General features: G+C 54.5%; 1 protein-coding gene across 2 annotated transcripts in view; it reads right to left on the bottom strand.

Moving 5' to 3' along the window:
* The window catches only part of notch3 (notch receptor 3), a 31,543-nt gene extending 4,517 nt beyond the window's left edge, over positions 1–27,026 (bottom strand). The window contains exons 1-31 of one of the 2 annotated variants that reach the window (XM_077009976.1): positions 26,901–27,026; positions 26,703–26,816; positions 25,120–25,186; positions 14,554–14,696; positions 14,021–14,356; positions 13,358–13,480; positions 12,971–13,204; positions 12,726–12,881; positions 12,417–12,602; positions 10,926–11,039; positions 9,527–9,640; positions 7,712–7,945; positions 7,459–7,569; positions 7,072–7,264; positions 6,534–6,679; positions 5,902–6,135; positions 5,619–5,771; positions 5,014–5,242; positions 4,569–4,770; positions 4,123–4,279; positions 3,725–3,909; positions 3,482–3,614; positions 3,142–3,396; positions 2,912–3,024; positions 2,271–2,806; positions 1,831–2,157; positions 1,580–1,728; positions 1,250–1,478; positions 1,068–1,158; positions 807–975; positions 48–352 (exon numbers count right to left, since the gene is read on the bottom strand). In XM_077009976.1, coding sequence (XP_076866091.1) covers positions 48–352; positions 807–975; positions 1,068–1,158; positions 1,250–1,478; positions 1,580–1,728; positions 1,831–2,157; positions 2,271–2,806; positions 2,912–3,024; positions 3,142–3,396; positions 3,482–3,614; positions 3,725–3,909; positions 4,123–4,279; positions 4,569–4,770; positions 5,014–5,242; positions 5,619–5,771; positions 5,902–6,135; positions 6,534–6,679; positions 7,072–7,264; positions 7,459–7,569; positions 7,712–7,945; positions 9,527–9,640; positions 10,926–11,039; positions 12,417–12,602; positions 12,726–12,881; positions 12,971–13,204; positions 13,358–13,480; positions 14,021–14,356; positions 14,554–14,696; positions 25,120–25,186; positions 26,703–26,763 — 5,685 coding nt within the window. In that variant the 5' untranslated portion in view covers positions 26,764–26,816; positions 26,901–27,026. Of the gene's footprint in view, positions 1–47; positions 353–806; positions 976–1,067; positions 1,159–1,249; positions 1,479–1,579; positions 1,729–1,830; positions 2,158–2,270; positions 2,807–2,911; positions 3,025–3,141; positions 3,397–3,481; positions 3,615–3,724; positions 3,910–4,122; positions 4,280–4,568; positions 4,771–5,013; positions 5,243–5,618; positions 5,772–5,901; positions 6,136–6,533; positions 6,680–7,071; positions 7,265–7,458; positions 7,570–7,711; positions 7,946–9,526; positions 9,641–10,925; positions 11,040–12,416; positions 12,603–12,725; positions 12,882–12,970; positions 13,205–13,357; positions 13,481–14,020; positions 14,357–14,553; positions 14,697–25,119; positions 25,187–26,702 lie in introns of both variants that reach the window. The other variant, XM_077009975.1, reaches the window with a different exon arrangement.
* Between the last annotated feature and the right edge of the window lie 350 nt (positions 27,027–27,376).

Below are 27,376 nucleotides of genomic sequence, written 5' to 3'. Positions count from 1 at the left end.
AGTCCCGTCACAAATGGGGGGCCAACACCCGCGAGTGCACGACGTACCTGGAAGACGCCCTGCGCGTCCGCGGCCACGGCGGCGTGGAGGGGCGTGCGGCCCGTGTTGTCCTGCGCGTTGGCGTCGGCGCCGGCGTCCAGCAGCCGTTTGGCGGCATCAGCACGGGCGTAGCGGGCGGCCAGGTGCAGCGCCGTCTCGCCCGTGCGGTCCGTCTGGGCCCCCAGGGAAGCGCCCTGGTAGATGAGGTCCGATATGATGTTGGCGGAAGACTCCTCCGAGTCATCGTCCTCCGCCACCTCGGGCTCCAGGCCTCCACCGCAGAACGATGCCAGCATGAGCGGCGTGAAGCCATCTGTAGAAACACAGACCTCTTTTAATCTAGTCCTGGGACCATCATAAATATTCATCACTAATATATTATAATATTATATATATTATAATATATGTGCATATATTATTAGTACACAAGACACTACTGTCTGAAGAACACACACTAATCATAGAACGTCATTTTATTGTATTACATTGTATTAGTAATTACAATTATTCTACAATAGTCAGACATGGCAATTCCAGGTTCAGAAAGTAAAAGTCCTCACCAGGATTTTGCTCAAGCTTGCTAGATTTTCTAATTAGTGCAATCCAGGTAAAATTAGTAGAATAAACACAATCCAGGAAGCCTGAGCAAAATCCTGGTGAGGACTTTTACTTTCTGAACCTGGAATTGCTACCTCTGGTAATAGTTACATCATACATGGTTTAAATCTGCATAGTTTATGGACACTAATACTGAAGTGCAGAATGACCTGGTCCTCGCACGTTGACGTCCATGCCGTCGCTGTCGAACTCGCCCTGCGGGGGCGTGAGAGCCATGGAAGGGGTCATGCGAATGTCGGCCGCGGCCAGGTGGTGTTGTGTCCACTGCCTGCTGTCCACGGCGTCCTCTCCATCCGACAGAATACTGGGCTCCTCCATCTGCAGCACACGGAACACCATCATGCTTGGGATCTCCCTCATGCTCTACATTTCACAGACATGGATATCAATCCCAAAATACGGTGGCTCACCTTCAGTCTCTTGGCTTCGGGGCAGTCTGTGTCTATCCACTGGTCACTGTGGTCTCCTAGTAAGGACTCCTCAACCGTCTTGGGCATGTGTCTGGGGCAGAGGAATGGAGACGCATCTGATTAACACCCGAGCACTGTGGTTGGAGTGAGTGCCAGGGGAACCTTCCACTTGGAAGACTCACTTCATGCCCAGTGCGTCCTGGCCCACGGGTTCCCGTCGGTTCTTGTTGCTGCTGGTTTCCTTCTTCAGGAAGAAGCCCTCGGGGAACCAGAGCGTGCTGTGCTCACGCTTGCGCCGGGCGATCAGCATGCCCACCACCAGGATGATCAGCAGGAACAGCCCGGCCACGCCCACCAGGAGCAGCTTGGCCCAATCGATCACCGGAGGTTCCACGTCTTTCAGCTTCTCACCTGATGACAGACAGGGTGATACCGTTGGTACTGTCCTTATCGCGAAGGCTGGTGAGAAGAGGCGAAGACCTACGAGGACGGACGCTATGGCCGATACTCACTGCGCACTTCCTTCAGCGGGTAGGGGAAGTGTAGCATCTCGCGGGCGGAGAGGGCGCCCAGGTAGTCGGCCGCGCTGTCCGCCGTGGGGAAGCAGCCGTTCAAACCCTGAGAGCACAAGCGGTTGTCGATCTCCAAGTAGACGATCGACCTGTGCGGGAGACAGAGAGAGGAGCCTCTGTCAGCTGCGGTAGAGGAGACGGGGAAGCCTGGGCAGTCCAAACGGGGGTGGGCAGAGGGCGTGGAGGCTCACCCGATGACCTCCTGCTGGGGCTGCAGCTCCCTCTTGAGCCTGGCCTCACGGCGGGTGTAGGGCAGCACCATGGCGTCACCGTTCTGGTCACGGCGGAAGCGCAGCGATGTTCGGAGGATGGTGCTCAGTTTCTGCAGGAAGGTGGTGCCCGTGCGCAGCAGCTCTTCCGGGGGCAGCAGCACCACCACCACCAGCACGCCGTCCGCCAGGACCTCGGGCTCGGTCCTGGCGCAGTCCAGCCCGTCCCAGCCACACTCCTCGTTGTTGCAGCCCTGGTCGCAGAGGCCGTCTCCGTAGTGGTCCACGCAGTACGTCTCGTAGATCGGACTGGGGGTGCGGAACGGACAGATTAATGTACTGGAACATACATTTTTTGGGCCAACTTGAGGTAATACTCTGAAATACTATGAAAGGGCAAGAGCATGAGGGCGAGGGCTTACTTGCAGACCCTCTCCTTGGTGCGGCAGTCGAAGTTGTCATACAGGCACTCGGCGTTGTTGCACGAGTCGTCGCACTGGCTGTTGTTGAAGACTCGCCAGCAGCGGGGGTCTTCGCAGCGAGCCCACGGGTTGACGGCCAGCGAGCAGTCGCCGCCGTCCCAGCCGCACGCGTAGGCGTTGCACTCTTTGTCGCACACGCCGTCGCCGGCCTTGCCGCTGCACTCGGCCAACGGGCAGATGGGGGGCGGAGCCGGGATTCCCAGGAAGCCGCCCTCTTGTTCGCAGCGCTTGCCCCGCCAAGCCGGCACGCACTGGCAGCTGAAGAAGGGGAAGAAGGGCTCCTCGGTGCACACGCCGCCGTTTCGGCACGGCCGCGACGAGCAGCTCTCGTTGCTGCGGTGTTGGCACTGCGGTCCCGCGAAGCCGTGCGGGCAGGCGCAACGAGCCCCGCGGGACGTGACCATGCAGCTCCCGCCGTTATAGCAGGACAGCTCACGGCAGGACATGCTGCGGTCACAGTTCGTCCCCACGTAGCCCTGAGAGAGAGAGAGAGAGAGAGAGAGAGAGAGGTAAAGTATGACTTTTTTGGTGACTGACAGCTCAGTTGAAGTCTCATGAGGAAGAGGAGGATGAATACCCACCAGTTGGCAGGTGCAGATGTAGCCCAGCGAGGAGATACTGGACACAGAGCATGCGCCCCCATTCTTACACGGCTGCGACTCACACACACTGAACCTGTTCTGGCAGCCCCGACCTGTACACACACATACACACACACACACACACACACACACACAACCTGGTTAGTCTGTCTGCACACCCAAATCCCTCAAGCAGGTGTGTTGAAGCCCACGCCCGACTCTCCCCTCACCTGTGAAGCCGGGCTTGCAGACGCACTGGTAGTCGTTGGGCAGCTGGATGCAGTCGAGGCTGTTGGCCGAGCTGCAGGGGTTGGAGTTGCACTCGTTGATGTCGCCCTCGCACCGTTCGCCCGTGAACCCGGGCGGGCAGTTGCACCGGTAGCCGCCCACCCGGTCCACGCAGGTGCCGTTGTTCTGACACTTGGGCGAGCCACGCGGTCTGGACGGCATCGCACAGTCGTCCTCGTTTATCTCGCACAGGACCCCTGGGGATGGGGGGCGAATTGCAACGTCAGGATGAAAAGCGCAAAACCGAGACGGCCGGCTCCGGCGGAGTCAGTCCGGACTTACCCAGTGTGCCGGGAGGACAGGAGCAGATGTAGTGGCCCACCAGGTCGATGCAGGTGCCTCCGTTCTGACAGGGGTGCGAGCGACACTCGTTGACGTCACGCTCACAGTTCTGGCCCACGTACCCTTGCAGACACTGAGAGAACAAGACTGCGGTGGTGAGTGGGAGGCGGGGTGCAGACCTCAAGACACAGCAGTCTGCACCGAGCCCAGTAATCGAGACTCGGATTTGGTGTGGCCACTCACGTCACACGTGTATCCTCCCACGTAGCCTCTGCAGGTGGCGCCGTTGAGGCAGGGATTGTCCTCGCAGTGATCCACCTGGCTCTCGCAATAGCTGCCCGTGTAATCAGGCGGACATTTGCAGTAGTGTGTGTTGCCCGTGTTCACGCAGTGGCCACCGTAATGACAGAGCTCATCCGTCTGCAGGCCTGGGGTCAGACAACGACAGGAATAAGGAAGTGCAACAAAATGGTCCATTCAAGTCACTTGCGTTCTGTGGACCTCACTCCATATCAAATAGGTGCTACACTAAACTTAGAGATGAGTTTGCAAATGAAGCTCTCTCTCTCTCTCTCTCTCTCACACACACACACACACACACACACACACACACATACACACACACACACACACACACCCACCCCTCTGTCTGGCGGCCACCTCACAGGAGACCCCAGGGATGTCGCAGTAGCGTCCGGACCAGCCGCCCACACAGTCGCAGGTGAACGAGCCATCCTTGGTCCTGCACCGGCCGCCGTTCTGGCATTGGTTGGGCCGCCGGCACCAGTCAACCAGTACCTGCACAGTGTCACAGTCAGTTCCCCCAAACTAACATAAACCAGCCGCCTGGTCTTATAAAAGCTCAGGAAACTCTCGAGTGGAGTTTAGGAAACATTCAGTGACTGTTGGAAGTGCATTAACGGTACGCCTAGAGCAGTTTTATGAAATTACTAAAATGACACAAGGTGCGATTGTAATGAAAGATGATGGTAAATGTCACTACCATGTAATTATCCCCTCTTCATTATAGTTCATTATCTTCTAATCTCTTAAGCGAAGCCGGGCCGGGCGGGCCGGGCAGCAGTACCTGACAGCGCTCCCCCGTGTAACCCCTGGGGCAGGAGCAGCGGAACGTCTTCGGGCCTTCCTGGCACACGCCCCCGTTGAGGCAGGGTTGCGAGTCGCACTCGTTCACCTCGTACTGGCAGTGGTCGCCCGTAAAGCCCGCGCGGCACGTGCACGTGAAGCCGTTGATCTTGTCCACACAGGTGCCGCCGTTGAAGCAAGAGCTGGGGGGCGGGGCGGGGCAGGGGGAGACAATAATGTGTGAGATCATAATGTAGAATATTACATTTACCATACGTTATGTATAATATTACATATAATGTATTATATATGCATATATTGCAAACGGCACTATTTTACCTCAAAGTAGTTTTGCATTGGTCAAGAATTTGTGATTTTTTAAATTGTTTTTTACTATGTAATTGCTGCACAGACAGCTGGCCTCACTAGCCTGGTCGTCCCCTCACCTCTCTGTGCAGTCTGCTATGTTGCTCTCACAGTTCAGGCCTGTGAAGCCCGGCCGGCAGGTGCAGGTGTAGCTGTTCACATAATCGGTGCAGGTGCCTCCGTTCCTGCAGGGGGCGCTCTGGCACTCGTTCACCTCAACCGCGCATCGTGGGCCGGTGAAGCCAGGCAGGCAGGTGCAGTGGAACGTGTTGATGCCGTCTGTGCAGGACCCTCCGCTCAGGCACGGGTCTGCGGGCGGACAGGGTCGCAGGGGTCATGGGTCAAGGCATGCACAGGACACTAGCACCAATAATGACGAATGAGAGAGATCGTGATGCCCTTTAAATAAACACTAAAAGGTGGCTATTGCTTTTGGATCATTGCAATCTCCTGTGCTGAAGGCCCACAGCACTGCACAGCCTAGCAAGAATCAGGTCTTTAATGCAGGACTATAAAAGCTTGGTGATGTACAACGACTCGTTCACATGGCGCCACACCTGACTGACTCATGGAGGGCTCGGTAAACGGGCGGTGAGTCGAGTCAGACGGGACGGGGCGGGGCACGGTCGCCTAGCACACGCAGACGCCTCGGCGGGGGGGTGGGGGGTCAGGTTCCATTACTCACTTGGCATGCAGTCGTTGATGTCGGTCTCGCAGTTGGGTCCCGTGTACCCGCTGCGACAGGAGCACACGTAGCCGCCATGCGTGTTGGTGCAGGTGCCGCGGTTTTTGCACGGGTTGGACGTGCACTCGTTCACGTCGATGTTACACAGCTGACCTGCAGGGGGGACAGAAGACGTAGAGTCAGCCAACTTCCAGCGGAACCCATCGTTTGTGCGGGGACGAGCCCGGGACGCGGAGGACGAGCCCGGGACGCGGAGGATGAGCCCGGGACGTGGAGGACTCACCCTGCCATCCTGGCTGGCAGTTGCAGTGGTAGTCCAGGTAGTCGGGCGTGTGGGTGCAGAGGGCGTGGTTGGCACAGGGGTTGGGCGAGCAGGGGGTCAGCACCTCCGCGCACGTAGGCCCGTTGTAGGGCGGCTCACACAGGCAGGTGAAGCTGGCCACTCCGTCCATGCAGGTGCCCTTGTTCAGGCAGGGGCTGGACGCACACTCGTTGATGTTCACCTGACACAGGTTACCTGAGTAATAGGGACGGAGAAGATATGTTAGTGAAAGCAAGAAGATGCAGGATTTCACACCCTGTGACACGAAATGTGCAGTTCATAGAGCCAACCAGAAGGGGGAGATATGGATTCTTAAGAGTTCTTTAGAGCTGTGACAGGCAGACATTTTAATCCTTAGTACAAATGGGATTCGCATGGGATCTGTAGGGGCTTTTTGTATTCAGAAAGCAGGCTGCTTGTGAATTCATTCGCATTTCAACATCCCTAGTCTTATTTTCCTGGAGAGACACTGGCCCTCGGAATGCATTACGCAATTTCACCCCAAGAAGCCGCATGCCGCGACTGGGCTTCTTCTGATTCCAGGACGTCGTTTATCAAAAGCTAAAAAGAGGTCACCGGAGGAGGGGGCCCACCTTGGAAGCCTTGTCGACACTTGCAGGTGAACCCGTTGAGCTGGTCGATGCAGGTGCCGGCGTTCTGGCACGGGCTCGGTAGGCAGTCGTTGCGGTCTACGTCGCAGTTTTTCCCCATCCAGCCCGGCTCGCAGTCACAGCGGTACCTGCGGCGACACAAAGCCAGAGGCACACGGTTGACTTGAAGGAGGCCTGTGACTACCGCAAAGGAGTGGCTCATGAAACAACGCGGACGCGACTGGCGGCGAAGGAAGTCTTGCCTCGCGTTAGCATGACGCTAGCCGCGAGTTAGCGTGCAGATGTGAATGGCGCTTACTGGCCACTGATGGTCAGTCAGTAACAGCCAGGTGATCACGTTTGGCCAAAAGGTTCCTTTAATGCAGGGCTGGCAAACATCAGAACCAAAGCATCACCTAGTTGAGGCCTTTTCCCAACATTCCGTAAAACACCCGATTCATCAGGGAAGCTGATTAAAAGCTCTACGTAAGCTGAAGGCTGAGGTGGTGCAGGTGTGGTGTGGGGTGGACGGGTGTAGTACCCGTTGGGGTCCTCCCTGCAGGAGCCGTGCACACAGGGGCTGCTTCCACACTCGTCTATGTGGGAGTAGCAGTAGGGCTCGTGGAAGCCGGCGGGACACAGGCAGCGGAAGCCGTTCTCCTCGTCCACACACGTGCCGCCGTTTCGGCACGGACTCGAGAGGCACTCGTCCAACTCCACGTTACACTGGGGTCCTGAGAGAGAGAGAACGAGAGAGGGAGAGAAGAAAAAAGAAACCGAAAGCATGAGTCCCGCTCTGGTGTTCTCGCCCCACGACTGATTCTGGCAGCAGGGCCTCAGAACGCTGACTCAGCCTCGGGTCTCATGCAGTTATAAAATGCAAAGCAATTTTTGAAACGCGACGGAGATGGAGGGGTAGGAGTCTCACCGGTGAAGCCGGGCTTGCACACGCAGTCGTACCGGTTGATGCCGTCCCTGCAGATGCCGTAGTCACACGGGTTGCTGGCACAGTCGTCAAAATTTATCTCACAGTTGGTACCTGAGTAGGAAAAGTAATTCGCTAAATGGTCAAGTCTGGCAGTTTTGACCTGTGAACTTAGAACTCTTTGCACACGGACATAACCCGTGTCGGCTGTGGTGGGTCGGCGGACAGGTGACCCGGTGGGTTCCACCCCCCTCACCTGAGGTTCCGTGCTGACACTGACAGATGTATCTGTTGACCATGTCGACACACTTGCCGCCATTCTGGCAGGGGTTGCTATGGCACTCGTTCAACTGGTTCTCACAGCGGTAGCCGGTGTAGCCTGGCACACAGTTACAGGTGTAGCTGGCGATGCCGTCCACGCAGGTGCCGTGGTGGCACGGGTCAGGCTGGCAGTTGTTGATGTTGCTCTCGCAGAGACGGCCCTCGAAACCTGGGGGTGGGGTTGGGGGGGACATGGAGGTGTGAGCGTGTGGAGGAGGGACGGGACGCTTTGATTGGCTGAGGATTTGCAGATGGTGTGAGCAGGAGTGGAAGAGAAGAGCAAGAAAGATAGTCAGGGAAAGAAAGACAGCAGAAGTCAAAGAACACACAAGAGGGAGAAACGGAAGAGCAGAAGAGAGGTTTGAGCACAAAGTGGAAATGCATGTTATCAGCTTCACGCCGGATGTGTTGGGTCTCAGTGCAGTGTGTTAGTGTGGATTTATCCCCCCCAAGCAGCAAAGCGTCCCCGTCTAAGTCGGTCCTGGGGGAATTGTCCTGCTCTACGGGACTCCAATGGGACGCTCTGCCCTTTTCCCTCGCAGGGCTGTCTCGAAGCGCTTTGTCCCCATGTGAAGACTTCCTCTCTCTCACTCGCACGCTCCCTCTCCACCCACCTCCACCCCCACCGCCACCACTTTCCCAGATTCTCCCTCTTTTTTTTCCAGCCAAAAACTTCCAATTCCCTTTGCCCTGCTCTGTCTGCGTGCCCCCCACCCCCGTCTTTCGAAGGTTTCTTTTCTGTTTCCCCTGTTTCCTCCTTTCTTGCTCTCTCCCCCTGGTGAAAGGTCCTACAGTGTGGTGCCTGGGTTCCCGTGGTTTCCATGCCGACAGGTTGTCAGGCAGTGGCGGAGGGAGTAGTGGGGCAGGGCCGGGCTGCTGAGGTGGGGTGGGGGGGTCGGTGGGGGGAGGAACTCTTTCACTAGCCTCACAGAACTGCTTTTGTCCCTGAGAGCGGAGGGACAATACCCTGCACCCCTGCTAACAGGACAACTCTGAGCAGGAGGACGGGAGCAGTAGAATACCAAGCAGCTGGCTCCCGGAGACAATACACACACACACACACACACACACACACACACACACACACACACTCCACCACGCTGCTTCCCCTCACACACACACTCTTCCACCATGCTGCTTTCCATTACATACACACATACACAATGTTATAACTAATGTTATATACATAATATCTGAGTGTATTCACATACACACTCATTACATGGATAACCATTTATACTGAGCATACATCTAAACACATACTAACAGTAAACTCACTCACACACACACACACACACACACACACTACTACTACTACTACTACTACTACTACTACTACTACTACTACTTCTCATCCCATGTAAACTATGGTGGGAGGACCACATTCCTGCAGAGGGCTCCATGTGAGCAGGGCTGCTGGGAGTTTGGGCTGTGCCATACGGCGCTGTGTGCCGGTGTCATTGTGGGGTACGGATGAACAGATGTCGGGGGGAAGACTGCGCCTAACCCCCATCTTCAGCAGCTGCTGACCTTGGGTGACCCCGTGACCCCCAGGGTCTACCGATGGGGGAAGATGGGGGGGGTCTGTCAACGGTCTGATCACCTAACCTCCACACTGCGCTCACAGGTACGTGTGGGCTGTCGTTGTACCGATACTCTCTCACACACACACAACACACACACACACACACACACACACACACACACACACACACACACACACACACACACACACACACGGTGGGCCTACCTTCAGCACATCGACATTCGTAGCCGTTGGGCCGATCGATGCACTTGGCTCCGTTCTGGCAGGGCGTGCTGGCGCACTCATCAATGTCGATCTGGCACATGCTGCCTGTGAAGCCTGGGACAGGCAAACACAGATGTCAGAGGTCAAAGGTCACAACACGCATAGTTGTCTTTTGCTGTGATGGCACTCGGACCAGTGGCCGCAGCTTTGCTGTGTCACATAACACAGTTAACAAAGGCTGCGTTTGGTTAAAATCTGGATGAGCAGCCACTCAAAACCAGAATGTGGATTTCCTGGAATTTTCTATAAAGCGTTTTGAGTGCTGGTTCTGGTGTGGCCCAGACTCCAGTGAACCAGGTTTTAGGAAGCGCCCAGGGAGGACACACGGCTTTGCGTTTCACGTTAGCCCTAGTCCTGCATTCTGGTTTTCAGCGGATGATTTGGGCAGAACACCAAGTCTTCTGCGTTTCCTTCTCCCTCTTGTTCTCTTGAGTAGACAACAGAAGGAACTGGACTGAAAGGCCAATTTACCCTCAGCCAAATAACTCATAAACATGTCTGCCACGGTGATTAGCTGCCTTACAAGAATGTCGCTGAGACATGTATTGCTATGTTGGTGCTGAGCATTGGTGCTGGCCTGGCCTTTGTTGGCTGGGAAAATGTGTGTGGGTGGAGTCTTGGCCATCTATAGGCCCGCCCCCCTGTGGAAACGGTCATTTCTGAGTCGGGAGACTAGGCCGCGCTGATTAACGGTGCCGTAATGGGTCCCGCAGCCGTGGTGGGAGTGAGAGGCTACGGGTGGGGCGGGGGTGTGGTGGGTGAGTATGTTGAAATTGTTTTCTTCATACGCCAGAAACAACCGGCAACTTCCCCTCCCCCACCCCAAACCCCTCCCCCACAGCACTCCTCGGACAAGCTCCGCCGACTCAATAGCTAACTGGGGGGTGCGGGGGGGTGTTGTCTGCCCCAGATGTAAATCGCGGACCTGGAAAAGAATCTCATTAGCGGCACTACAAACCCCCCCAGTCTCCATAAAGAGAGAGTAGGAGAGGGGGAGTCTGCCATCCCCTTCTACTGCACTATGGAGGTGTGGGGGAGTGTATGTGTGTGTGTGTGTGTGTGTGTGTGTGTGTGTGGGGGGGGGGGGGGGGGGGGGGGGTTTACAATGGTGTCTTTGTTCTGGGATGCCGCCCCGCCCGCACCCCGAGGCTGGGCTCTTAGGAGTAATTACACACAGTGCTATCAGACTGGCAGGGGAAGGCACACCAGTCTAATATTAATTGACTTAAACGTTGGGCGAGTGGCCCCACGCTGTTGGGCCGGCGGGCCCCAGGCCTGCGTGGATGGCGGGGTCGGGTGGGGGTCATCTGAGGGGTGCGGGTGGAGGCTGCTCCCCTACCTGGCTGGCAGGTGCAGGTGAAGGCGTTGACCAGGTCCCTGCAGATGCCGTCGTTAACGCAGGGGTTACTCTCACACTCGTCAATGTCCACCTCGCAGTGTGTGCCCATGTAGCCTGGCCAAAAGGAACACACACACACACACACACACACACATGCACTCGTCACACACAAAGCTTTGGAACTTCATCCTGTCCCAGGCCCCTGAGCAGTTCTTATGCCTACCCACAATGCCACAGGTGCAGTGTACTGGGTCGAGGGTCCCTTCTGCTATACAAGAAATCCATGTCTGAGATGTTAGGCACATGGGCTCTGTGTGCACTGGGGCCTCTGCTCTGAGCAAAATGATGTGTCCCTGCTGTCTGCGGAGCCATCCCTCCTCCCTGGACATGTCCCTGACAGACCCAACCATGTCCCTCCCCCTGGAATGTCCCGGACAGACCCAACCATGCCCCTCCCCCAGGAAATGTCCCTGACAGACCCAACCATGTCCCTCCCCCTGGACATGTCCCTGACAGACCCAACCATGTCCCTCCTCCCTGGACATGTCCCGGACAGACCCAACCATGTCCCTCCCCCTAAACATGTCCCTGACAGACCCAACCATGTCCCTCCCCTAAACATGTCCCTGACAGACCCAACCATGTCCCTCCTCCCTAGACATGTCCCTGACAGACCCAACCATGTCCCTCCCCCTGGACATGTCCCTGACAGACCCAACCATCCCACCGTCAGCATCGCTAGCACCGAACCGAAAGTAAACAAAACCCTCAGAGCGAGCCGGGCCCTGTGCCAACCGACGACGAGGAGCACGGAGACGAGGAGGCCGTCTGGAAACGAAAGGGGCTCCAGGGAGGTGTGTGTGTGTGTGTGTGTTGGGGGAGGGAGGTATTGGGGAAAAGCGCTGGGAAAACTTGGCTGCTTCTGCGTGTGTGAGTGAGGGGCACAGAGAGGAGAGCTGAGGGCTCCTATTGTTGCTCCCATTCCCACCGCTCCGCTTCTCATTATCATGCGCCGCACACAGCCCGCCCACCCCACCACCCCCACCCGCCTCACCCTGCGCTAGCCCTACAGGCTTCACGCTCCTGACCCCCCCCGCCCACACACACACACACACACACACCCTAGGACACATGTCGCTAACAGGGGCGGGGCTTTGGAGGGTGTGTGCACGCACAGTTCCGGGCGCGTGTGACGGAGACGAGGATGTCATTTCATGATCCTCGCACGCCGCGGGGCCAAGGGTGTGTGTGTGGGTGTGTGTGTGTGTGTGTGTGTGCACATGTGTCATCAGTTGCTGGAATATTTGCTCAACCAGCCCAAGAAGGAAATGACATAACGGCTCATCCTGAGGTAATCACAACGACTCCTTAAGTAAACTTGTAGCTCTGTTGCTCAGGTGCTCCCGCAGTGTGAGGTGTGGCCCTTGTGACGTGTAGCCCCTTCATTATGGCCCGTGTGGCCCCTGTGACGTCGGGCCCCTGGGGCCATACCTGGCATGCAGATGCAGGTGAACTCGCCGATGCGGTCCAGACAGGTGGCGTCGTTCTGGCACGGCATGGACAGGCACTCGTTGATGTCGATCTCGCAGCGCGGGCCGGTGTAGCCACGGCCACACTGGCACTGGAACGAGCCCTCCGTGTTCACACACTTGCCAAAGTGCTCGCACGGGTTAGCACCTGCCAGAGACAGAGGGACAGAGAGACAGAGAGAGAAGAGACCATATTAATTCAAAATTATTCAAAAGAATTCATATATCCATACTGGGAGGGAGAGACGTGTGAGCCCTGGATGTCACGCACCGATAGAACACTCGTCCATGTCCTGGTTGCAGGCTCCGCCGATGAAGCCGGCCGGACACGTACAGATGGCGCGGCCGTTCAGCGGGTTGGTGTCGCACACCGCGCCCTCATTGCAGGGGTTGCTGACGCACGCGTCGTCCAGGTGACACAGCAGACCTGTGGCAGGAGAGCAGTACGCATTCAGGGTGAGGGGGCGGAGCCATGCCGGATGAGGGGGGGCGGGGCGAAGGGGAAGGGGGCCGTACCGGTTTTGCCCACAGGACACTCGCAGAAGAAGGAGGCGACGCGGTCATGGCAACTGGCGCCGTTGAAGCAGACGGCGGTGGCACAGTCGTCGATGTTCTCGCTGCAGTCGTCGCCCGTCCAGCCGTTCACGCACACACACGTGTGCCCGCCGATGGTGTTGAAGCAGGTGCCCCCGTTGTGGCAGGCGTTGGGCTGCATGAGACACTCGTTCACATCCTCCGCGCAGTACTGACCTGTGCACACACACACACACACACACAGGCTCACAATTTCACATCCATCTAGATTCGCCATCCGAGGAAACTCCCCAGGTGTATGCAGCTGGGCAGTGTGTGTATGTGTGTGTGTGTGTGTGTGTGTGTGTGTGTGGGAGAGAGGTCAGGTACCTGTCCACTCCGGTGGACACTGGCAGTTGTACGTGTTGACCCCATCTACGCAGGTCCCGCCGTTCATGCATTTATGGCCAGGGCAGTCATCCACGTTCACCTCACAGTTGACCCCGCTGAAGCCTGCGAGATGAATCACAGCAGCGTGAGGAGGAGGTGGAGGACGGGGGTGGCGACCGCAGACATTTCCCACACGCACCCCGTACACCTCGTAACTCCCGCCTGCATGTGCCGTGATCAGGGAGGTGGGGGGTAAAAGGGGGACCGCAGGGCATCAGAGTGTTTACACTCTTCCACCACCGCTTCCCACGGTGGGGGGTGGGAGGGGTCTGGGGCTGGGGGCGGGGCCTGTGGACGGGATGGGCCTCCCTGCTGCATTTGCTTGTTTTACATTCGCTCTACGCTTCAACGACTTCCTCTCGGGCAAGAGCCACTTCCTGCCGGCTCCCCAGAGGGCAAACCAGAAGGTCATAAACTAAATTCCTCCCTGATGTCAAGCAGGCCCTCTCCCCCTTCTGCAAAGCTATTTATAGCGAACAGAAGTCCGACCCACGGGGGACGGAGAAAACCTACCGCGAGCGGTAGAGCTGGCGAGCGTGGGAACCCCGAGTGTGTGTGCGTGCGTGTGCGTGCGTCTGCACGTGTGCTGACGTGCACACGTACCTGGCAGACAGGCACAGTCGTACGTGTGCTCTCCCGTCTGGTGGCACGTGCCCCCGTTGAGGCACTGGGACGGGGCACAGGGCAACGTGGGCACCTCGCACGTGCGCCCGCCGTAGCCGGCCAGGCATTCGCAGCGGAAGGAGCCGGCCGTGTTGACGCAGGTGCCGCCGTTCAGACACTTCCCCGGCCGCCGGCACTCGTCCACGTCGTTGCGACAGTTCTTGCCCTGAAAGCCCGGCGGGCACGAGCAGTTGTAGTGGTTGTTCCAGTTGGTACAGCGGGCACCATTGGCACACGGACTTGTGGCACAGGCATCGATAAGGGAGCAGTCTTGACCTACACACATACACACACACACACACACACACACACACACACACACACACACACACACACACACACAAACTATTAGCTTCCAAACCAGACAGAACAGGAGACTGTGACAGAGTGAGAAACAGAGAGAAGAGAGGAATGCAGGAAGTGACCAGATTACAACTCTAAGTAAGACTCAATTCTCATTTCTAATCTCTCACCTCTGAATCCTCTCTGACACACACAGGTGGATTGTGGGACGCCGTTGGCCACTTGACTCTTGCAGGCTGCTCCGTTGAGACACGGCGATCGGTGGCAGGGGTCCAGGTGCTGACACAGTGGTCCGATGTAGCCGGGCCGGCACCTGCGCAGGGACCGCCCAAGCGGAAACGGGACCGACACGTAAAACACCAGAAAAATAGCCAAACGAAAAATTTCTCCCCTCTATTCCCCAATTGAGTCTCCTCCTAACCCGTGTCTCCAGGTCTGGAACAGGAGTTCTAGCCAATGCAAACATACCGACTACAGCTTCATTCTAAATATGTCTGGGCTGGTTCGTGTTAATATAAACTCACACACAAGCTCTGGGACATACGCGTCACACACAAGCGCTCGAAAATTCCCCCAGAATTCCCCAGCTGCTTCTTTTCCCTCTTTCCATGTTCCAGTCCACATTCCAGCGTCATTACTCTCTCCGGCGCCCGGCGTTCGCCTCCACACTCGCATGAGGACGGGCCGGTCCGAGGAGGACCGCACCCACCCTTACAAGGCCTTTACTCTTGAGACAAGTGGCCCGCGTAGCCAGGCCCCGATGTACAGGGCAAGAGTGTATTGGTGCAGAGAAAGAGTGGAAAGACCGCGTGTACGGATGACCCGCCAAAGACGTAAGATGGCGGACGAGCCGCGTCCTGACGAAAGTGTAGTGATTCCTTCCTCTTTTGTCCTCCCGAGGCTGTGTATTGTGTTCACGGATGGTGGAGTGCGACCTGAAACTGGCCAGGTAAGAGAGCGCACATAAAACTGCCTTTCGAGCTTTTAAAGGTCGCCTCTCGGGGGCCCGGGACGGATCGACGGCAGGGCTCGAGGGGTGAGCATTTGCGGGGTAACCTGACACCTGCCCAGGGGCCCACAGGATGGGCTCCCACATCAAAAGGGGCCGCTTGAAGCTGAAGACAAGGGCGGCAGAGGCTGGACCCGCCCACCCTCGGGCCGTGGTGTCCTCTGTCTTTTCACTGTAAACCAAACCCCTGAGCTGAGACAACAATGGCCCTTCCTCGCCTCTCTTACAGGACGTTCCCCTCCCCTCCATCTCCTGCTCTGTGGCCGGCCGCTCCTCCCCGGGCCTCCAGGGGGCGCTGCCATAGCCCACGCAACACAGTCGGCCCAATTCATCAAAACAATGGCTACACCTGATTGCGGTGAACACCAGCCGTCTGCAGATCCAGTAACAGCAGCACTTGCACTCGGCGCAGCGGGTGGGGGTGAGGTGGGGGTGGGGTGGGGCTGTCCAGAAACCCCAGACAGCCAGATTCCACTGCCCTGATTTATTTGCAATTTAAAAGTTGTGGAGTCTGTGCCCAGCACGGGCGAAGAGGCGGAGTCTTCCTCTGATTTGCCCGGCCTATTGGACAGCCATGGAGCAGCGCCATTGGATGAAGGCGGAGTTCTTGCTCAGTTACCAAGGCTACCCCTGCACCTCCCGAGGCCCCGCAGCACCGCGCCACCTTCCCTATGAAACCTCTCACACGCTGGGAGGTCAAATGTCAGAGGTCAGCAGTCCGATTGTGATGATAATGTCTGGGAGGCGGAGGAGCTGGGGGGGGGTGGTCCGGGCATCTGCTATGGGTGGGGGGATGGTTGGGGGAGGGATCGGCTGGTGGGCCACGGTCCGGCGTGGAGGGAATGTCATGTCATACTTCCTGTAATCCCCTGTCTCTTGCTCTGAAAACACTCGCCCCTCCCCCCTCTGAGTCCCAGATCCCTGTCACCCTGGCAACCTCACAGACGGACGAGCGAGCCTGACACACCACCAATCAGCTCCTAGCCTTCATCCCCTAGGCTATTTGTCATGGCTTGGCTGGGTTTATTTAGAGGCAAATTAACTATGTCTGGAATTTCTGGCTGTCACAAAAAAAAATGATGCTAAAGGGGGTGTGGGCACAAAGAGAGTCTTTGGAGGGGTCCTAGGGCCTGCTTTTTTCCACTGGCATACGCTCGGACACCCCGGCTCCTTGAGGTACGTGCGGTAGCAATTTAACATAGTGAAAGGCATCGACAGCTATCTTTACGGCCGGCCGTTCTCCAGGAAGCGTCCGCAGAGTTCCTAGTGTGTCCGGCGCCCCCTGAGATCACAGCTGCAGCGTTTGTGTGAGGTGAGCGTGAGTCCGCGCGTGAGAGAGAGAGAGACAGAGGCCACGTCGAAACGCAGAATGTGTGCCTTCACATTATATTTCAGTATTCTGATGATAACATTTTTGTTAGGAATTTAAATTGTACATGTAAAATGATAGAGGACGTGTGGAAGGTGAGAGGTGTAGTGAGAGCAGTGTGAACAGAACCATAGTCACATCTGGACTTTCAAAAACAACACCTGGCGAGAAAAAAGCCCCAGCAATGCAAACACATCATAGTGCTTATATATATGTGTGTGAGTGTGTGTGTGTGTGTGCCCGTGCAAATCTTACTGTGTGTAGGTGTGTTTGTCCATTTATGTGGGTGTGTCTGTGTCGGTATCTCTGTAAGGGCCGTGGTGAAAGTTTGTGTGTGTGTGTGTGTGTGTGTATGTGTGTGTGTGTGTGTGTGTGTGTGTGTGTGTGTGTGTGTGTGTGTGTGTGTGTGTGTGAATTTGTAGATACTGGCCGGGCAGCAACAGGAGGGAGGACAGGAAAGGAAAGGTTATTTGTCCTCACACTGAGCGCCGAAGCCAAAACACACATTCTTTTGTCTGGGCCTTGGACGTTCCTATCATTCTACCACTACTCCACACAGCCAGGGCCTATCGGGCCCCTCTCTGAGGGGGGCCGGCTCCCACTCACACACTTCCACCTGTCCGGACCATCTTTGCCCGTTTGGTATCGTACTTCTGGGAGCCTGCGTTCTGGGAGCGGCGGTGGTGTTTGTGTGTTGTTTTGGGGCAGGTGTCAGACAGCGCAACGTGGGAGGCACGGCGGATTGGAGCCCTTGACCTCCCCGACGCTAGAGTGGAGAGGGAGGGTGGAGAGGGAGGGTGGAGAGGGAGGGTGGAGCGCGGGCGGAGGTAGTAATCCCGACCCGTCACGGGCTCTGTGAAGGCTCACGCCAGCTGCATCCCACAGTCCCACATCTGTCCACATCTGTCAACGCTGCTCCAACTGGCCGCTTCCAACAGGGCTTAGGCACCAAACAATGGCGCTATTCTGTCTCTGAGACGAGCAATCTTACACACACACACACACAGACGCAGACGCGCGCGTTCCCGATACAAACACATGCACGCCAATGGGCCCGAGCACGCCCAGCGTTTCCCATGATAATATTTGGTCTGTCAACAGATGTAAGTGTATGTAGAAATCTGCTTTGTGCGGCGATATCAGAGTGAGTTCAGCGCAAACAACTTCAGGCATCGATGCAGAGGAAACCAAACACAACCACAGTAACTCCCATGCACAGGCTCACACTACAGGAACACACGCTCAAACACACACAGGGACACGTTCATCACGCCTCCCAGACCAAGGGAGCTGATCCCGGAACAGTTTTGGCCACGCAGATCCTTTTTGCTGCGATCACGTGGTCTGTCTCAGAATCAGCACTCTCAATCAGAGATGTTCGATGAACGTGGCCCAAAGAGACTTACGAATTTGTATTGTTCCTCTGGGGGGCGCTGGTGGGAACCCGTTAAAGAAATGGAAGTTTGCTAAGAGATCACAGAGAACATTCAAAGTAAGACAACAGTTGACGTTAGTTCTTAGTTTACAGTGAAAAACCAGCCGTACACGTTTTGCATGTTTATTGCTAAAAACAAATCTTTGCAGCAAATCTAAGGAGCATGGTGGAAAGTGACAGGATTCAAGACTTTCTGCAGATGCGAGACACTTCCAGGATACCGGCCAAACGATTTATGCACACGCGTGTCATCGCCTCGGATCACCGTGGGAACCCCACGCCGCTTTATCGTGTTCCGTAGGTCTCCGTGATCACCGTATAAGAGAATGTCCTGTAACGTGGTGGTAACCGGACACCGCTCTCCCTACTGGGGCGCAGGACCTCTGCAGGACGGCCTCAAACACAGAGGCCTCGCCCTGGAAGGAGACCCCGCATGGGCCCGTCACGGCCCACCGGCCCCTGGGCATGGGAGGACTCCCCCGATGAAGGATTACCCTCCCAGATACCTCAGCCTGCACTTCCCACGCCAGAATGGAAAACTAACGAACGTTTCACAGGACAGCAAGTTTTTTTTTTCCTCGGTGCAATAGAAAACCGTGATTTTGGGACGCCGCCTATTACTGTCAATGTCAAAATGTTTTACATATATAAATATATATTGTTTTAGAACAATGAAAACATAAGTTTGGAGACCACTTTGGGGGGTGGGGGGGTGGATCTGAATGTAGGAAAATCCTTACAAAAGCAGGTCTGTGGCGATGTCTGGCACACAGCACCCCCCCTTCCAGAGCTCCACAAGTGGGGAACAGCTCTGTTCCTTTGTAAAGAGTCCATACTGACACCACACTGCCAACAAGAGTCCCCCCCCACACACACACTTTTCTCAGAGAGCAACCCAAGTGGGGGTAGGGGAGCATTTTGTGGCCCATATAAAAGAGCTAAAGTAGTCAGAATCCCATTGTGTGAGAAAGGAGGGGGGGGTGGCAGTGACCCAAACAGCAAGGCTTTCAGGCCCGCTCTTATACAGACCAACAGGCCTTGGCTGTAGCCTGGCAACAGTAACCCAGGGCTACTGGACTTGGGGGCTGGGGTTGGGGTGGTTCTTGAGGCAGGGTTCTACAAGGACAGTTCCAGCACTTTCACAAGACTTCTCCTCACGCCCGGCTAAAGTAGACATCACCGTCAAAACTGAAACATGAAAACTGAATGTGACTCCGGCCAAAGGAAAGTACAAAGTTTGCGTCGTAACAATGGGCCTCTGTGGACAGCACGCCTATTGATACGACAAGGAGGCTCCTTTGAATCCACACATGGTACGCACTCCACCAAACCATCACAAATGCAGTCAGCCCTCCACTGGTGGGCTAGACAAACCTCCCTATCTGCTCAACGGCCGCGCAGACTCGGAGAAAGTCGCAGAACTCACTGGATTTTTTTTGAGGCTTCTGCTCTTTGCAGCTGCGCCGTCACACGATTACCTCCATTTTGGAGATTAGACCAAGACTGGGAAGGAGTGGCTTGGTAGTGTTTAATGCGATAATGGCCTGCGAGATCGGCGCTGGGGAAACAGCCGAGCGTCTGGACGCGAGCGCTCCTTCAGGAGGGACACGGGAGTCCCAAGCTTCCGCCGCCGAGCTTTTCATCCCATTTTGTTTGGGCCGACGAAAAAAAAGACAAAAAGGGGGGATTGGAATCTCCGCTATTGCTAACAAGCAGAGCAAAAGCGCAGTGCACGCGCGACGCTGAAGCATTCCTGGGTGTTTGACCACAGCACCCCGCCCCGCCACCCAAACCGAAGCAGATCCCCGGGAGGGGAGAGCTGGACCGTCTGTGCTGCAGCACCCGGGCCGCCGGGAAACTCGCCCCCCGACTGGGACCAGTACATGGAAAGTCTATAAAACCAGTTCAGTGCATCGTTTCACAGCCAGAGTGCAATGTTCCTCCCCCCCCTTTTTTGTTTGCTTTTTATGGGTTCTTTTCATCCCATACCTTTAAATATATTCTACTGATGATGAAGCGCTAATAAAGAACTCTTTTCCACAACGTGTTTATTCTTTATTAAAGAAAAGAGGCCTTGTCTCATCGCAGCGTGTTGAGAATGTAGGCGTAAAGAGTTAGAGCGGCGTTATCAACCACGCTGCTGCCCGTAACCTGCTTGGCCGTTCACACGTGAGCGATGCGGTTTCCCTTTTATCTCCTCTGTCATCACCAAAACAAACAGAGCCGCCACGTGAAACCTGACCTCGGCTGCTGCTCGTACGCGAGCGCGTGAGATTCCCGCCGGCTGGAGGAGAGGGAGCAGTTTGTTCTGACCGGGTTTGGCCCCGGCTTACTGACGTCAGCGGCGCTGCGGCGGTACACACGGGCGTGCCACGCTCGTAAGAAAAGTCCTGCTCTGTCTTTGTGTCTGGGGCACGTTGTTTGGGTTGGGAATGAGGGTTGAAGGAAGCCTGGGTGAAAGGGAACCAGAGGTTTGCCCTGATGCTCACGTCGGGGCAGATGAAGAGGCAGACAGGATGTAATTGAAACGCAGGGGTCAGGGGGGAGTCATCACTTCCTGCTGCAGGGCCTGGGAAACGCTTGGTACTGCAGCCGCCTCCGCTCTCACACTCTAACCCAGTCCTGAGGTGGCCGTCCAATCAGAGATCAGGGCAGATGGGCAGGCTTCCCCGTCTTACATGGAGTCACATGACTCCGGCCAGCCGTCAGACGCCGTGGGGTAGTGGCCGAAATGCTCAAAGCCTTTTGCCCTCGCAGGGTCGAACGGTGACTGAGATGAGAACAGTGCTCGATACAAAAGCAAGATCTCATGATGTATTCCAATCAAGCACATCATTTAAAAAGGTCCAAAAACAGGGGGCATATACTGAGTTTCCTCTTTAGGAGTGGAAAGGTAGGAATGCGTCTACACATATCTCTCAGAAGTGTAATAAGAAAGTAATAACAGCTATTAAGCGCTAAAAATGATCCATTCCTTCTATTTTTACCAAACCTACACAAGCCATAAAGAATTCCCCTGAGAACCCCAGTGGCTGAAGTGTCTGCTTCATGTCTCCATGGCTGCATTCATCATTTCTTAAGAGACACAGCGCTTCCACGGGTCATTAAAACACAACATTCACAATTTATAGTTCTCCTCTGCTACTGGGGTCAGGGTGATGCTATCAAAAGCACACACAGAGCTCACTTTACACTTGCGCTGAGAAACAAGAGTGTGAGAACGAGAGAGCGAGAAAGAGAGGGATGAAGAGAGGACAGGAGAAATTCGCTTTTTTCCCCATCTCCACCTCGCGGTTTTGCAGCAGAATGGTGATCATTCTTCATGGTGAACGGTGAACCCTGCAGACCGAGGGCGACCAAGCCTCTCGCCTATGTGAGAAGATAAGCATCCACATATCTTCACTGCGTGGGTACGTACGTACGTGTGTGTGTGTGAGTGCGTTCCTCCACGAGCCTGTCTGTCTCTGTATGGGGCAGCAGACCTCTCAAAGGCAGCACCTGGCTCTCCAGCCGTTCTTTGTGAAGGTCTGACTTCACTGGATTACCATCACAACATCCACCAGCTGTCCCCCGGCACCCCATCTTATCTGCCTGACCCCCCATCACGCACACACACACACACACACACACACACACACACGCACTCCATCTTCCCCCACCGCCCCAGTCTTCCAGCTGGAGCCTCCCTGAATGACACCCTCAGAAGCTGCCTAATTGTCCCCATGCTTCAGCTGGGAATGTTTCACTCCAGGCCGGGCCGGCCGCATGCGCTCGCTGTGGGTGCGGGATGAGCTCCGTCCCCTTCCCAACACCCAGAAGACTCATGGAGAGACGGAACCAGCTCCTCGTCGGAACAGCGGCGGGGTGGTGGTGCTATGTTGGTCGTGACAACAGCATGAGGGGATGAGCCCAATCAGGCTGAGGCGTCTGAGGTAACGAGCGTCCACTTACGAGCGCTATAGATGTTAACCCCACATCTGCTCGCTGTAGCACCCCCCCACCCACCGGACTGAGGGGCCATTGTGAGGCAGCACTCATGGGAACGCTCTAGAGAGGGATTACTCCTGTAATCTGTCCGGGACTACACCGGCCACTAAAGCTCTCCGAGCATAGAACCGTGAAGTGAGAGAGGAGACGACAAGCTAAATGGGGAGTGGTGCTTTCAGGGAAAAAAAAAACAACGCCTCAGACAAGACCTGCTAAGGCTTTGGCCGCAAGCCAGTGGAGCAGCCAATACCGTGACAAACTAGGCCGGTCACAATGGCCATCCCAGGGCCAGCGCTCACATAATATTATGGTCATTCGAGAACACAGAGGGAAAAGAGTTCAACCTCAAACGAGGACAAGCGGCTGCCTCCAACCGGCCCTGCCGCGTAAAACCCCCGCAGGACGCCGTGTCACTCGCAGACATTTCGGCCCGTGTTTGCGCCCGCCGATTCTGACCCGCTGGCCCCGTTTGCGTGAGATGCCGTTACGCGCTCTGTTCTCCGGTTTTCTACCACTCTCGTTAGCCCTTTCTTCCGTGGCCGGCCCTCTCCGCGCTCTCCTGTGGTGCCGGGTTACAACCTGGTATCTGCGGGGATAAAGGAACCTTTTCTGCTGTTCTGAAGGCTCTGGTTTCGTCGGCTTCCCTGGGGAAGCAGGTGGGGTGGGGGTTGCAGGAGGCCGGAGCAGCTCTCTCCCCGGACTGGTTGGATCACTCTCCCGCGACGCTCGACATTTATCATCCCCTTTCTTCACCAGCCCCTCTTTTCCTGCTCGAGGAACCACTTCCTGTGCTAGAGGAACCACTTCCTGCGCTAGGGGAACCTCCCTCCACGCACCTGTGTGGTTTCAGCTTTGGTGCAGAACCTCATGCACCCCTGGCTTACGACCCTCTGCGAGGCGACCACGTTCAGCGGCCTTCAGCACTGCAGTATGAGCAGGGAGCATGCCAAAACGCCCGCGGTACCATAAAGCCAGTTACACATTTACCTCCGTGCTGGTTTAGTGCCCCTCGGCCTGCAGCACGATGCATAATGATTAAAAAGCAGAGTTGGCCGGTCACACTCTGCCGTGCACACCTTCCTTGCGTGAGTGCCTCATGGTGTCTTTCTAAGTCCCATAAAGTTCTATGGCAACGCACTAGCAAGTTCTTTCCTTTATCTTTTGTGATTCTTACAACAGGGTTTTTACAATTGAACGAATGAAGATGATCACCCACAGCTAGCTGGCCTACTCCTGCCTGGCTGCCTCTGCCCTTATGTCTCGTAAGGGTCCAGTGTCCCTCATCTTCCCCAGACAGTCACCTGCCTGGTAGGTGTGAGGCCGCATAACTTTACAGGGTCTGCGCCTGCCTGGCAGCTCCTTCTCAGCGCGCCATCAGCCAGCCAATCGCGGCTTTGCCCGGGGACACAACGTTCAGCAGACACAAAGGGCTGAATTTAGAAGGAAGCGAAAACGCCTCCAGGAGCAAAAAATAAAAAATAAAATAAATATACCAAGCACGGCCTTCCAGGGGGGCTGCTGGCGCGAACACTGCCACGGCACTCGTTGATGCGGGATGGTGAAATAATGCCTTTCCCGAGAGCAGAACTTGCCTCCCACGGCGTGCGTGAACCCGAAGGCCGGGCGGCTCACCACATTGGCTCTCCAGACTCCAACTTCCCCGTTTGCGTCGGCTCATAAACCATCGGCTTTGGGCAGCATGGAATTACAACAGCGAACAGCTATTGTTCGACACACAGACAGACTGTTTACCTCTACAGACATAAAGGAAAGCATGTGATCATCCAATAAAGCTTTCGGTTGTTCTCCCCTTAAAGGACTTAACAAACAACCAAAGCTAGTCAGACTCTTGGTCTAAAGAATACAATCTAGCACGCCGTTCTGAATCTTCTCATGGTGTTGCATCACAGAATAATGAGGGGGACTGTACAAGAGGCCTGTATGTGAAGTCCTACATTATTAGTGAAAACCAAAGTGTCTTTGTGTCATTGTCTTCACCCAGTGTAAGACCATCAACAACTGGAGACGTATTTGTCCAAACAAGGGCTTTGGGACGGAATACCAGCCTAATGGCGGGAGCGTGTTGTTACACTTAGTCATAGTGAGTGTTTCCCATGGACTTGTGCCTACACAGGGGTAATAAAAGCCTAAAAAGTAATGAGCACAAGTGCACAAACACACACACACACACACACACACACACACACACACACACACACACACACGAGCTTTCCACATCAGGCGGGAAACTTAAAACAACAGCCTTGGGCTGCCGTGTGATAACAATCACTTTGCATTAGCATACAGAGTGAAGGCAGTGACTGTGTGCAGTTCTGGGGGAGGCGGAGGGAGAGGCTAGTACCGAACACTCAAGATGACCCTTGGACTGCGCGGAAGGGTGCATAGTTTCGCCATGAGAGCTTTGTCTCCAACTTTTTTTTTTTTTGCAATCCAATAAATTTAAGCGACTGAAATCTAGTGGACAGGTGCAAGTGAACCGTGTGTCATCCAGCAGACATGCAGACCTCAGCCGCATTACTGCTCAGTGCGCCTGGCAACCGATGGAGTCTGTAAGATTGAAAAAGCTCACAGCCACACACAGCACGTTCACTCTAAACGAGAGGGAAGCAACTGCCGCGCCGAAACGACGGGGAGAAAAGGTGATAACCGTTGCAACGCACGTGGCTAAGATCCAATCCAACACGCAGCTGCCGATGAGTCCAACAAATGACACAATGTGACACAACCAAGGCTAAACACACCACAGCAATATTCGCTCCCACAGCTCTGCTGAGAGGTGCTCCCTTGAATTTACCCCCCCCCCCCCCCCCCCCCCATACCCAAATACCGGTGCGGGTGGAGTAAAGATGAACAGGATGGAAAGATTAAAGGGGTGTCGATCATTCGTGGAGCAAAAATAACAACCGGGGACTTACATGCATCTTGAGTCTATGCACATCCCTCCATGTTCGCACGGTCTGTATGTGTCCACGCAGCGAAGCCCTGTCGGGGGGGGGAGAAAACATGCATGATAACCCTTTAACACATGCCAGCACTTTTTATTTTAATCGTCATGTCAATGCACCTGCAGCCTTTTTTGTTCTTGTCTACGAGCCTTTATTGTTCTCGGGAGCACTCACACAACACAGGGACCGGTTGGTGTTGACTTTGTTCCGAGCCTATATAATGCCTTATCTGTGGGAACGTTAGGTGCATGTGATTGTACACATGGAAATGAGACACCATTCAGATTTTTGCACACAGATTCCTCTGGCTTTGTTAGACTCGGCCCTGATTTCACCGCCTGACTTCTGATTAAATCGCATTTCCAATTAGGCTATTAAAGTACATCGTTAAAGCGTTAAATTCACTGTCCGTTCTTAAACATCTGTTGATCTATTTGCAATAGGTTACAGAGCCATGTTTTATCACAACCTCGAAATTATTTTGCAGAAATAGGTGCATTCAGAAAACGTGGTCGAATCCTAAAGGGAAATGACAAGTCCATAAGGCTCTCGGTGTTCGGTTTTTGTAAACGAAAATGTGTCGATCGGTCCAATTAAACTGCAAAAGCATTGCGACAGAATTGCGGACGTTTGCGGTAGAAACGTGAGCGCTTTGACTGAATCTTAAAGTTAACCTTGCTGTAAACATATTAACACATTTCTCACATGTATCTCCCCATCCCCCCGTTCCTCCGAAATACAAAGTTCAATTGTTAACAGCGCTTTGTGTTAAAGAAAGGGACCGAGGAAGGTTCTGCTCAGTCCATGAGCAGCGGAGACGACCGAGAAGGTACACATAAAACGCACTTATGTTTAAAACCAGCAACCTAGATGCAAAAGTTTGCGAGTTCAACATGTTGCCGGTCCAAACCTGCTTACTTGACCGGGCAGGACGGCAGCGGGACGGTCCCTAACGCGTTGGGTCACTTTCTCACGGTTCACTCGCGTATATTCACACTCACGACTCCCGTTATGCACAGGGGACTCGGCTCCTGAAATAACCTCTAGTTTCGCAGCACATTATGCGAGTAGCACATCAAATATCAAACTCCACGAAACACGGAGAGAGCATCGTTTGGGGTAAGATGGGATAACTTCTGTTCTCAGCGAAGAACTTGTGCGGGACGTCTTATAATAAACCGATCCGCCTAAAGATCCACTTAAAGCGAACGTCTTATAATAAACCGATCCACTTAGAGATCTCAAATGATGCAGCCGCTTTTTACAACGGTGCACCTCGCAGATTTACATCGTTTGTCTCCTAGATGCAACCCGCTCTGTGTAGGACCATAAAGAGATGGACAGAGAGATTTGAGGAACCCCACATAAACAGATTCTGTATTAACAAGAACAGCATTCTCGAAACGATTTTTTTTCAAGATCTATTAATCTAAACATTCAGCTAAATATTCAAATAGACGCGAGTAAGGTTTTTATAGTCCACTAATACCGCATGTTTATACCGTAGATTATCTATACGTTCCATAATCACACTAATAAACTCATTTACTTACCTTCACTGTTATGCACAAAAAATAAAATTGACAAGAATATCCAAATACTGTAATCCCCCATTTCTGTGGAAATCTGATCCAACTCCGCTCTTGAAGTCTTAGCAATTATACATCCTTTAAAAAATGACACAAAGACTGAAGTTCCAAGGAATCACGTTAAGACAGCCCGGCGTCATAGAGTGTTTTTTTCATAGAGACCTCAAATCTAAGTGTTTCTGTGATAGTCCAGCTCCGTATTCCCCTCTGCAGCTCGGACGCTTCTTCCAACACTTCCAGGAACTTTTGAAAAACTTTTTCCTACTCCACTTCGGGTCTGAGCCCAGCGCCAACTTGGTATTACTCCGCCCCTTCTCAAAGCCCGAGTACCACCAACGCTGAAGTCTACCCGTCCGCCTGAATGAATAGTGCCGACTCCGCGTACATGATTGTACATTACTAAGCTAAGATTTCTTGGACGTGACATGGTGACGTGGTAAAAGCTTGCCCATCAGTATTCAATTAAATTACAAATTACAAATTACAAGCAATATACAAACTACAAACAGAAGATTATGAGATGCAAATAGAGATATATAGAGAGAGATGGAGTGAAAGAGAAAGAGATTTCCACATCTTTTTTGAAATGATGAATAAATAAAGAAGACTTAAAATAGTAAGGATACATTAAAACTTGA

Source organism: Brachyhypopomus gauderio, chromosome 6 (genome assembly GCF_052324685.1).
Source record: "Brachyhypopomus gauderio isolate BG-103 chromosome 6, BGAUD_0.2, whole genome shotgun sequence".
NCBI classification, from domain to species: Eukaryota; Metazoa; Chordata; class Actinopteri; order Gymnotiformes; family Hypopomidae; genus Brachyhypopomus; species Brachyhypopomus gauderio.
This window is presented reverse-complemented; position numbering and strand designations above follow the sequence as displayed.